This window comes from Tachypleus tridentatus, chromosome 6 (assembly GCF_004210375.1).
Source record: "Tachypleus tridentatus isolate NWPU-2018 chromosome 6, ASM421037v1, whole genome shotgun sequence".
NCBI lineage: Eukaryota > Metazoa > Arthropoda > Merostomata > Xiphosura > Limulidae > Tachypleus > Tachypleus tridentatus.
Window position 1 is genome coordinate 152251829 of NC_134830.1, and position 13170 is coordinate 152264998.

At 35.4% G+C, this 13170-nt stretch overlaps 1 protein-coding gene across 4 annotated transcripts in view; it reads right to left on the minus strand.

Annotated features, from left to right (window-relative positions):
- The window catches only part of LOC143254084 (uncharacterized), a 139146-nt gene that overhangs the window by 122471 nt on the left and 3505 nt on the right, over positions 1 to 13170 (minus strand). Inside the window, exon 1 of one of the 4 annotated variants that reach the window (XM_076508839.1) lies at positions 4256 to 4872. The exons of the other annotated variants lie outside the window; for them this stretch is intronic. Coding sequence (XP_076364954.1) covers positions 4256 to 4339 — 84 coding nt within the window. The 5' untranslated portion in view covers positions 4340 to 4872. Of the gene's footprint in view, positions 1 to 4255; positions 4873 to 13170 lie in introns of those variants that run through there. 4 annotated transcript variants of the gene reach the window in all.

Consider the following 13170-nt stretch of genomic DNA (forward strand, 5'->3'; position numbering starts at 1 on the left):
AACTGTTGGTCCTTCTAGACTTTCCCCACCTGTGTCCCCCTACTCCTACTATTCTCACTGTTAAATATGAAAAAAAAAATGCATCAGGCTATCAATTCCTTTTACAATCTAAAACACCTCAATCAAACACCCTCTAACTAGTTTTTCTTCAAGAGAAAAGAATCGGAGATCTTAACCTATCTTCAGTCTTAAACACTATTCTAGTAACCCTCTTCTGAACCCTTTCTAACAATTCATTGTCGTTCCTCACGTACAAAACCAAATGACAATACAGCTACTAAACGGATAAATAAAACTACCAACTAATTCAACAAAGGATTTGTCATAATTACCAGAAAGAGGGATCAACACAGTTATATTTATGAAACTAAAATTATTGGATAAATCTAACTAAAAAACTTCAGCTGAGTTTCGTATGTTCGTGTAACCATGAGCAGAGCAACTCGTCCATTATCATCACATAATGTCAATTAAAACTTAATGTTAGTGTCCATCAGGTAACCCGATATGTGCATTTCAATTCAAGTCGTTCTCACTTGACAGTTTGAACAATGATATTGTGTAAAAACAAAACACCCAGATTGATATTGAAATACACTAGTGTTCCCAAAGTAAAATGACTTTTGGGACAGAAAAAGCTGATTAAATACATAAAAGTGGTCGTAGAATCTTTGGAAGCCTCAAATGTGGTTAGCAGGATGAGGACCCTGTCAGGTGAAAGTTGACCAGTCATCTGGACGATATAGACCACCGTGATAACCTCCAGGAAACATGGGGTTGAAGCGGCTAGTGAGCCTCATTTCTACAGATGAACTACTTTCATAGGGCCTTTGCTATTTTGCCATTTAAATCAGTTACAAAGATGAAGGAATGGTTAATAAATTTAGATTCGATGATAACATTAAGATCTTGGCTGTTGCTGGCTATGAAGAGGATGCTGTTGATTTACAAAATGATTTACATCATCTAGCGAGTTGAACAACTAAATGGCAGAGGGTTTTAATTAAAATAAATGCAAGGTATTGCATGCAGGTATCACAATTTGAATTATGAATTAGCAGTTTTATGGAAGAAAATCGTCTTCGTTTTCCAGTTGACTAGTTTCTTAAGCCATCCAAACAATGAGCTGTTGCTAGTAAGTAAGGTTAATAGGATTTGAGGTTGTATCTATGGGCATATTGAGCACAAGTCTAAAGACATTATAATGATATTGTATAGGTCATTAGCTATGGCACATTTGGATTACTGTGTTTAATGTTCGGTTACTTAAAAAATCTAAATTGTTGGAAATGGTTTAAAGGAAGACTACTAGGATGATACCTGGGATGGAAGAGAAAGGGAGAGTTAGAGGGAATCTCATTGATGTTTTACAATTCAAAGACGTTAAATGGTAATACACAATTTTTGTATTTGATGCCGAGAACGGATGACAAATTTTGGCAGGGTAGGATCTGTCTTAAAACCAAGACTGTTTCATTAATATTAAACAGAGTGGTTGGATTTTGGAACGGAATTAATTTAGAAAAGATGTTTAGGGAAACATTAATAAATATTTGAAATGTGAGGGCGTTTTACTTTTCTATTCTAGAGTTTAGTACAGTTGATGAGACGATCTAGAAGGATCATCACGTTCCTTATTTTCCTTAAATTATACGTCTGTATATCATCAGTAAAGCCAAGAACATACAAATTATTCTTCACTGCACAGCCTGACAAAAAAAACGTATCCAACTGCAAGATCTTGGATTAAAAGACGTGGATATTGTGACATCGGTTTAGGCAGAGATTAGTTATGACTTTTGTGTGCTAAGACTAGAAGTCCCTTCTAATGGATTATAACATCCCTTTACCTCTCACACCTGCTAAACGGGTATAAAGAAGGTATCGACCGAATGGATTGACCAGTACACTCACTGAGTTTGAATTCATGTATGGAACACTCTGGGAAGATGCTTGTGGTCGTTTCGAGCATTGATGATGAACATACCATTATTATTTTAGCGGTTCATTGATTCACTCATTTTAATCAAGGCATTTCGATATACGACTTGTATTAATGTCCAAAATGGCAACATGCCTGAGTAAATGTTTAAGCGTCGTTTATTTGGCTGTAAACTCTGACACCAAATGGTTATTTTGTGATAATGGACTTCAAAAGCGTACATTTGCATATCAGATCAACTCGAAGCTGTCATCGATATGCAGTAGCTGAAATATATTTTTAAAATTTCGAATCTCCTTTCACTGTTTTGAGCAGTAAATTTTCAATTTTTTTGGGGGGAGGTGTGTGTGTGGACAAACTGTATTATTCATAAATAAAACAAACAACATTTTAATTGTTTCATTTTAGTATTTTTAACGTAACTGAAACTTGTATATAATTGTATAATTCCAAAATGGAATTATAGACTTGGTATTCGTTGGTTGGTTATGAAAAACCTTACCTAATAAACTAAAGGGTCCTACCTGGTAAATAGCATTCATTACTAATTCTTAGGCTACCCTAACGGAATAATAGGATCTCATGGTTACTTTTTTGTTTTTAATAATACAACCACGAATCCAAGGTGCGGTTTGGTTTAGATTTCGCTCAAAGTTACACGAGGGCTTTCTGTGCTAACAGTCTTTAAAATAGCAAGAAAAGTAGAGAGAAAGTAGTTCGTCATCACCATCCACTGTCAACTTTTGAACTACTCTTCTCGAAGAATAGCGAGTTTGACCATCCAATTTGTGTCCCCACGACTGAAAAGATGAGCATGTTTGATGGGGCGGGGATTCGAACTAGCAATCCACAGACTGCACGTCGAGTTCCATAGCCACCTGAACATAGACACCCCAAAGTGCGGAGCGCAAACTTACAAAATCGGTGCACAAATCATACACCCAGATTCGTAATCCGGCACACTAGGCCACAACCGTCCCAACAGCAGTCTAAAGCAGACTGTTTTGTTTGTTTGTTTTCAAAATACTGAGTTCTTAAAAAGTAAACATTAGACTCCGGTAGAACAGATTTCAAATACTGTTTTAGTGCAAAAAATATTTCGAACTTTGATTTCATAGCGGTTTTTTAAAACTTGTACTGACTCATTTAAAAAAGCAAACTAAAAACGACTAATGCCTTTTGAAAGACTGTATGCAAGTCATGTTTATTACAGCTTAAAGGTACTAAACTTGAGATAATCTAATTGAGGACAAAACCTAAGAACGGTTTTCGAAACAAAAAAGTTTTGTGGATAGCTAAAAATGCCAGCGACATTCATTAACAATGAATTCTTAACACATTGAACCGTTAGGCCTAATAAAGAATGTCTTCTTTTTCAAACTCGTGTCATTCTAGGTTTGAAAAAAACAGGTTTAGGTTTGCAATTGATGCTTTGTTTAAGCGAGGGGTGTTCAGCGACTGACGTTAAAAAAGAAATATTTTTTAAAATAAATAAATTATGTCTGAGCACAACTGATTTATTGTTTGTGATTAAGGCATGACAGTTAAGCCGAATAATTGGTATAGGAAAACAAATGAATACCGAGAGACACTACCCTAGAAATACAAAGCTCTTTGTTGTTATTTTTGTCGATTTTATTTATATCGTAAGAAGTTGAGACTGGTAGTTACTGAACGAAGAGATCGTCTTCCATGTACATTTATCACTAAAGTTCCATGTTATATGTAAATTATCAGAAAAATACCTAAAGCTAATATTTCGAGCAACAATCCTAACTCACAGATAAAAATATCTGAATGTTAATGTTCCGAGCTGTATAGATAATAAAACTCGTTGATGCGTAATGTATTTCGTACATGTAAAAACCCCTCAGATGGCGTGACGTGAAAGGTCTTTAAGCCTAACCGTAAGAAAAAAAAATCACGCGAGAGTACATATATTATACCAGTCTATTACACTTTTAAAACGAGATAATTCTAAAAATAGCATTGAGAATCTGTCACAGCTAAATATAGAGAGCAGTTAAGTGAATGAGGATCTTCATGACAAACAATTACATCCGTGTATGTGTTACAAACAACCGTTCGAAGTCTGTGAAAGACGCGAGAGAATATATTCAATAAAACACATCGAGTCAGAAAAAGGTATTTCATTACGTTTGATAGGCCTAGAAACATTACCGGTATACGTATAATAGTTGAGAAACTCAAAATTTATGTTTACCGTTTTGAAAATCCGGAACAGTAAAGTACTGGATATTGTATAAAAGTCAGTTTAGCTACCAAATTTATTGGACAAAACCTTCTACGCACCTCGATATGATGTTGAATCGGTTTGGGAGGCAGGAACGGCTTTTTCTTCGGTTGAGGCAAAACCCTAGTTTCTTTTTCTGTCATTTTATCACTTCACACATCTTGAAAGCCCATCAAAAAAGAAATTGTATGCAGACCGCGTATTAACGATTCGCAATATCTCTACATTGATATAAAAATACACCACTTATTTCTAATATCATGGGATCAGCAAATTTGAAAAATCCATACGATTAGCTTAGAATGTAGAGATCGAGGCATTATTGTACCTGAACAATGAAAAAGCTCCATATCAATTCGTTATTTCATTAATTCAATACTTTGGAACATCATATTCCGGGGTCGTTGCAAATATGTTCAAAATTCAAACTTGTCCATTTTTCTTCTATAACAGTAATAGATGGTCTATTACTAGAACTGGCATGGTTCACTATGATACCATATTTTTAACGCTTTAAGACATTACAGTAAAACTTAACTAGTATAACAATATTATTAGAGATTTTAAGACCCTAAGCAATCGAGTCCCACAAAACAAGTTAGCGGTCGAGTCGAGACACGAGGCTTAGCACCACCTGTAAGGCACGCGGTGAATAGCAGGCATGTCGCTCTAGTGACTGTACCACATTCCAACCACTACGCACAGGGGTCCACCTGTTCACGTGCTGAAGCAGACAGACATGCAAGTGGGTGTACCAAGGTGGCGAGACGTTTTACATATGTATGAGTCGGCTGGACATAAATCGCTCTGTGTGTGTGTGTGTGTGTGTGTGATATATATATATATATAGTTTGTCCTACACTACCTCTAGTGGTGTCTTTTATCTCCAAGGGCTCTCGAGCTACTAGGATGAAAAAAATTGTCTTTAATAAAGTAAACAAACTCGCCACAGCGGAAAAGGAAAGCACATGGGGAAAAAGATGAAAAACAAAAATAAAAGTTTCGAATGTCTTTTTGTTTAGATGTACGAGATCGCTAATCTATCGAACGCATGCTCTCATGTGTGAAATAAAAGCGATAAGTTAATTAATATAATAATCTTCTGTGCATTCTAATTTTGTGCTCGCCGTACAAGTTTGAAGAGTTATCAGATAAAATAAAACAGCATTTAAAATGTTATAACTCAAAGTTCGACGTTTCTAACGTCATCAAATAGAACGTTTTATGTTAGTTAGATAAGACGGTTAATAAAGTATACGTGATATAAATGCAAGTTAAATTTCACTAAAACAAAGTCGAGTGCTGCTAATTATCACATAATACCAGAAACTAAACAACAATAACTTGAATATATAGGGCACAAAACATTATATAATTTGGGGAAAATATATTTTACTATATTGTGGAGATATACGTTATCGTTAAAAAAAGAAAAACATTTTAAACCGAGGCTAAGAAAGGAAGTTATTTTAGTCGTTACAAGATATTAAAGGACTTACACTGCTATGAATTCAAAAAAATGGATTAATCTTTGATGCAATGGACGGTAATGTATTCGGACGGTTTCTACAAATGATATAAATTACAAACGTTGTTGTGGCCGAGAATACTGACCTTATTACACGCGTGTCTGTAGTAATTAGAAGGACCATCAGGCCTAACAACTGTTATCGAATATCACTGTGTCAGTCCATACATTGCGTTTTCAAATGTGTTACATCTGAAAATAGCATTTTCACTCTATTGTGGTTACGTCTAGATAATAACTAGACGAAAACCTCTTCGAGAGATACGTAGCAGACAAAATGACAGATTTACCGTTTGTCTATATTTCTGTGATAGACAAAGGTGGATCTATTATGTTTCATTCCATTGTGAATATGCCATAGCGGTAAGTTTATGACGCTAAAATCCAAGATTCGATTCATCACGACGAGCAGAGAGCAGGTAAATGATTATACAGGTTTTACGATGTCCTCGAATAAGTGCTTGTTTAACCATCAACTATTGGTTACCGTGCCGGGCTGCCTACCGAAAAACTCCAAAATTCGAACTGCGATGTAGCTAAACATCTTCCTCGCTTTGGTTAAGCATTAACCTGTTGACTGCCAAGTATTTTAACTGCTACAATACAACTCTAATGCTTCTTCATTTTGTAACTTTTTTCGTGACGCCATTTTGGATCGAAAGTGAAGCAATTTGTAAGTAGGTCAAAGGCGTGTATGGTGCTGAAATCTAGCGTTGAAGTTAAGTATTATTGAGAACGAATTAACTCGTCCGTGGCACTGTGTTACAGATTGGCTTGGACGAGTTATCTCATCTAGGGCACTAAACAGGTTAACAAAAATACAACACGTCGGAATTAAAACAGATCAAATTCTCCTCTCCCTGACAAAGTCAACTGCTAAGCCTAAATAAAAATATCGACTTGATGAAACTATTGTACTTTCTTTTAAGTTGATTATACAACTTTAAAATAAATTTCCCGACTTACTCTACAGACTATTTCTCAGAAATTTTAAAGCAAGTTACTCAGTGATGAGAAACGTAAGCAGTACTTTCTAAACTTATCGAAAAATAAAACGTTCGCAGGTGTGTTTCAAACCATAATATCCTTAAATCACGAAAACAATGTTTTTGTTTCAGAATTTTGGTACACAAATTGCTGTCTGCGAATTAACCATAGTTAATTTGGAACCGTTAAGACTAGATGGGAGGCAACTAATCAATAGCACCCACCGCCAATTCACGGGTTACTCTTCTTTTATAGAATAGTGTAATTTCATCTTCACTCTTATAACGCACCCTAACCTCAAAGTCAGTGGCGCGGTTTTGCAACAAGTAGTTCGGGTTCGCAATACAAACAATTAGGGACGGCTTGCGCAGACACCTCTCGCGCAGCATTGCGCGAAATTCAAAAGAAACAAACTTGTATTAAAATATTTTAAAACACCTTATAAGTTAAAACGAATGGTACAATAATACAAGAAGGATCACTCTTTTGAAAGAAAGGTTCATAAAATAGGTGACAGGAATAATTTCGACTTATTAATACCCTATCAACACAGTCCTTTAATTAATCAAAATATATTTTATTATTTGTAAATAATTTAACGAAGAATTGTACTCCACGTTTGAAAATATGAAATTAGAAATGAATAATGATGTTTAGTAGGCATGAACGAATACAGATAGAACGTAGAGAAATGTTTAACGTAATGTCGGTTTGTATTCACGGCCTTTAAGTGAAAGGAAAAATAATTAAACTTTAAACCCATGAAGCTTCAAAAATCTTTAATATATTTTAATATTGTTAAGAAAGTAGGTTAAAACAAGACAAATAAAATACACACGAACTAAGACTAAGCATACGGAAAAAAGCTTCCACAGCATAGATCAAAGGTTGTGACATCTAGTGGCGCTTATCCGGACTATTAGGGACCAATGCAATAAAACAAAATATATATTTAGACGCGAGTAACGAACTGAGCATTAATAAACACACGTAACTTTATAATGTTTCTTAGTTAAATCACAGTTAGCATTTTCACTTCATACTATTTTAATTATAAAACACTGAATTGTGGTTTTTGTGTAATATTACATTTGGAAAACCAGTTTGTTTCGGAGTTTCGAGCAGGACAATGAGAGTAAAGCCGCCCCCTAATGAGGAAGAGCAGCAAGCCATTATCAGTTTGGTCGCTACTGTTGCAGCGCACCCGGGGCCCAAAAACTGTGAAGCGTGCTTTCGGGGTAACTGATCGCAAATCCTGAACCACCGTCTGGACACACTAATCATTAAGCTTCGACTGACCTCATTGGAAAACAAGCATGTTCGATTAAATCACGTTGTTATCTAAAGTTACGTCATTTATCACGTTTAAAGAAAAGAACAGATTATAAAACTTAAATCAATTTTTCTTGGACACAACATTAGTTTGTTGTTTTGTTTTGTTTATAAGGGGTTTCTTTTCAGTGTTGTTATCACGAGTCTAAAGTTTTAATATAATAGTTTCCATAGTTTTATTCAATTGAAGCTGCAAATAAATGCGACCTCTAGTTTTGTTATTTTAGTTTCACACACACACACACACACACTTGCTTTGACCCAATCTTTAGCAATAATCAAGAAAGACAAACAGAAATGTTTCTTGGAAGTTAACGTTTCACACGACAGATTAGAAGTTGCCACTCGGCACTAGTGGCCAGAAAGCAATTCTTGACGATGCACTCCTGCCACCTATGGCCAAATATATGTACTAAAGCTCATATTGACGTAACTGCCTTCTTTGTTTCAGATCATACGTTAAATATTTTTGCAAAAGCAGTAATTATAAACAGAAAATATTAAAGAATTCCTGAGTAATATGATAACAAGACAGATTGAGCAGGTATATTTGAAGAATGTATTTACGTATAGTGATAAACTACCATTATGTACAATAACAACAGAAGAATACGACATATTTATTTGTGTATGTAGTTTATCCACGCTGATCCATCAATAGCTCCAAATCCGTATCACTTTGTTTCCAGAGCAGTTCGGGGATCTTTTAGACTAATAAGAAATGTGTCTTGTAATAAATGGTACTAATTAATGTACAAGTAAAAGATAATCCATGACAGAATTTTAAACTAAGCGATGCATGTTAGTGTTTATTGGTGTCGTTTTATAAAGAAAAATAAAAACTAACAAAATAACAGAATCTTTAAATTAACCCTACAGGACTGGTATTCAAACAGCTTGACAAAAATTACTTCATAAATCTAAGCTAAAAGTTCGTTATGGTTACCGGTGGAAGAACCTATGAACCCAAACGATTTACGTTTGGCTATTGTTTGATGGTTAATACGTACTATTAGATGAATAATCTGTAAATATTCGTGAGGGCGCTGTAAACCCATAGCAACAACACAGATGAGAGGCTCTTTCTGTTTTCTCTCCTTATATATTAATAGCATACTTTTGTCACAGCTGACTACTGGAGTGTATCTAAAAATAGTAAAAATGGCTTATTTTCTACCTCCTTTGAAAACAGTGTTAAATAAGGTTTAACCAGTTAAAGAAACTGATCAAAATAGTTAAGAATTAGGATAAATAATTATTTGGTAGACTTGGGTTGTGAAAGAAAAAAACAAAGTCAGTAATTATTCATATTATTTCTCATAATACAAGTTTAGAACAGTTCAATTTTTATTGTAAAAACAAATATCAATTAGTCTTCGTCGTTGGATTGAGTTTAAATACCTGATTAATTAAATGTCATGCAACGTATGACCTGATAAATAACCGAAATCTTGACCGGAAGGAACACTTATGATCACGAGCTTTCAGGGTGTTAAAAAACAACAACACGTTTTTCATATGACAGTCAGAGCACGTGACGTAACATCTACATTGTAGACAAATGACTTGATACATTCCCTGTACTTACAGTATGTGTGTCATCTCATTATTAAGAACTTCCTGTCCTGAACCCTGCACCCCCCACATTAAGAAGTGAACCTGAAGTGCAACAGAACAGAATCTAAAACAGTGAAACAACAGTTTATGAAGGATGCTGGGAAAAAATACCCGATGATTCGGTACATTAGGTTTCTTTTAAATACTTCGCCTACACGAAGACTATCTGCGCTAACCGTTTCTACTTTAGCGAGAGAGGCAGGTAGTCACCGCAACCCGCCGCCAACTCTTGGACTACTCATTTACGAACGAACAATCACATTATAACGGGTGATTGGAACCCACGACCCTCATATTGCTAGAGAGGCGCTCCAACCACCTGGTCGGACACAGTGAATTAGGTATGGTGTGGGGATAACGGTAAAAAGACAAAACATTAAGCAAAATGGAACTCAATGTGTACGAAAAGGGCTTGCTATGTGAAAAATAAAGTAGTGTAAAAATGTATCTCAGGACGGCTGGTATGGGTGTTAAAACTTTGATAAAGCAGAGAACAATGTTTCGACCTTCTCAGGTCATCTTCGGGTTAACCCGAAGGTCGAAACGTTGTTCTCTGCTTTATTAGTAAGTGTTTTACTACCCATACCAGCCGTCCTGAGGTACAGGTGTCATTACTGTTTGTCAATACCCATCAACAAAACTACAGCAAGTGAGAAAGTGACACTCGATAGTTACCAACATTAGCTCTAGGATCGCAACCCTATTATTCGGAACAGACCTATAAGTGTTAAAAGCTTTCTTTTAACGCCACAGTAAATATATTAACAGTTTCTTGTCATTAGCCGAATGCACTCCTTACAGCTGTATCAAACATCACTACTTACACTAATACCATGTGACGCTAAACGCTCTTTAAATGGAAGAATTTTATAAAATTTAAAACGTTTTGCTTAAAAGTTAGAATAATGATGACTAATAACTATTCATTCGTATGATTCTTTGAACACTTGAGCTTGAAACTACTGAACTAATTTGCTTGGCCTATCCGGTACAGCAAGTTGTTTTCATCCTATAGTTTTGCTACTGTAAATCACCAGTATGTAACATAAATTAAAAATATACTAGAAGCTGTTCAATTTTGTTTTTAGTGAAGCTATAGTAAACATTTCTATACCGACAGCTCAAGTGACTTTTTTCTGTATAGATGCGGGCAAAAATATTTGTCGAAATTGATCGATGTTTGTTTAATAACTTTGCACACGTGGTTTACGTTAGACCAAATCTGACACTTGACTGTAGATTGTAAATATATATCATTGCATCAAACTTGAGAAGAATCCATAAAAGTTAAAAGTTTGTTTTTCTATCAAATAAAAGTTTCCAAATTTTTGGTATGATGAACAAAAAAATTATATCAAAATTTGAGATTTTATATCTCGCGTATTTCTTAATGGATTGCCTTGAAGTTTTGTAAGTGAAGTGACGGTCCAGTAAAGCTCATCCACCGAAGGTAGGAGATAGTTTCGATTACAACAGCCTGAGCTACAGAAAGTAGAAAATCGCTAAACTACAACTTCTGTTAATAACACACAGTGTATCCTGCAGGTTGGTTTGTCCGCAGGACACAATACCATGTTTTACATGTGATATAACTGTAGTGAGTCGGGCGATTTTCGCCATTCCTTTTGTATTCCATTTCCAGCTGTTTTGCAGTTTGTTTACCTAAACTTATAGGACACTTAGAACATAAACTTAGGACACTTAGAACGTTGTCAAAATGCCATAAATAACCTTAAAAACGTGTAGAAAAATTGTTGTTTTCAACTCTTTAAGATTCTCCGTGTTGACTCAATGATAGAAAACATTGCCAATGACGACAGAAAGCTATTTCAGATAAACGTTTTTTTGTTTTGCTTTTTAAAATCTACGAGACGTTTCGTCTTACGCCTTTTTTCGAAGGCCTTAAACGTTACAGGCCAGGCTTCAGTGTGTTAGTGAAAAACAACCGTTATGGTGTGAACAGTAATTCTGTCTAGTTTTATTTAAATCACTCACTGACCACATTTATAAAGGTAAGAATTAATAACAACATTATTTATTTTAGTCTAATTTTAACGTTGGCTGTTTTATCCGATCATCTACATTTATTTACTTTTATCTGACTTTACCGCGATTAGAAGAATGACGAATCAGCAAGCTGGTCTACTTCTCCAGAACTGTCAGATGGAGGTCCCATTCCTAGGCTTTTACTTGTACTGTTACTGGCTCAGAGTTAACACGTGATGTCAATCACTCAAGCGTGACGTCACCCAAGTGCTGGTGTCTTTTGAAAGTCTACACTCTTTATAGAACACTTAAAGAGATCAACGAACAATCCTGACAGTAGCCAGAACTGTCACCCAACTACGTCACAACGTTTTCTTTATCCTTTCTTCATGATATAACTTTCCTTCTTGTTCTCTCCACCCCCTCTTACGGCGTTTACACAAAGTGCAATTTCTTTCATGTATGAATTATAAAAGAAACCGCCCAAACAACATTTTAAAATCACTTTTAGATCAAATATCTCGGGTTTCTACTCTTCAGATTTCAGAACACGAAAGGTTTGAGACATCAACGGAATAACATACTAAACATTCATGATAAATATTGGTTACATATTAGGGTAGAATAAAACTTTGGTAAATAAAAGCTCATACAGTCAAGAACAAAGCTGTTTAAAAGAAACTTTCCTTACTAATTAATGTTCAAAATTATTTAGTAAAACTTTGTTAAAACACAATGGGCTGGACATACTGTGCCCACAACAAGAGTTGAATCCCGAAATTTAGCGTTACAAGCTTTCAAGACCACCGCTGAGTCCTTCCCGGCAAGTTTAACGACTTATAACACAAAATCTGATTTCGAAATCCATGGCGGATAACGTAAATTTTAACTCATTGTGTAGGTTTACGCTTAGCAACAAACACTACTGAACCACAGGAAGGTGGGAATAGGTGGAACTCGCATTGTTGTGACACCTTATATTGGAAAACTGGTATTATCAACATACGACAATTCGATTTACTACAGTGTGCAAGTAGTAGTGTGCGATTCTATAACCAAAAGAACAGTTTAGCTTATTACACTGTGCAAGTAACAATGTCCGATTCCACGACATTGTGAGAGAAACAGAATATTGTGTAATAATGGGAGGACACACACGGGTAGGGCTGACTTTGCACACCTGATAATTTGTGACATACCAGAAGTATACAGTTCATCTTGTTGACAATCTACAGTGGAATGTCTGTAATTCTGACCTAAGGGAACTTAACGACGCCCTGCTGCTTCCAGGGTTGGAAAATACATTTTTGTTTCTACTGAAATACCTCATAGCTACCACAGAACAATAAACAGCACGTGCTTTGTAGGAAGAAAACACTATGCTTCATTCGTTTTGTTTCCTTTTCGGCCAAGGGAGGATACATCCGTGAAAGCAACTGTTACCAATATTACATTTCTGGGAAGTAATCAATACCATCTGTAATACTTAAAAAATAAAATAATCTAAACAAATAACTGAAATTG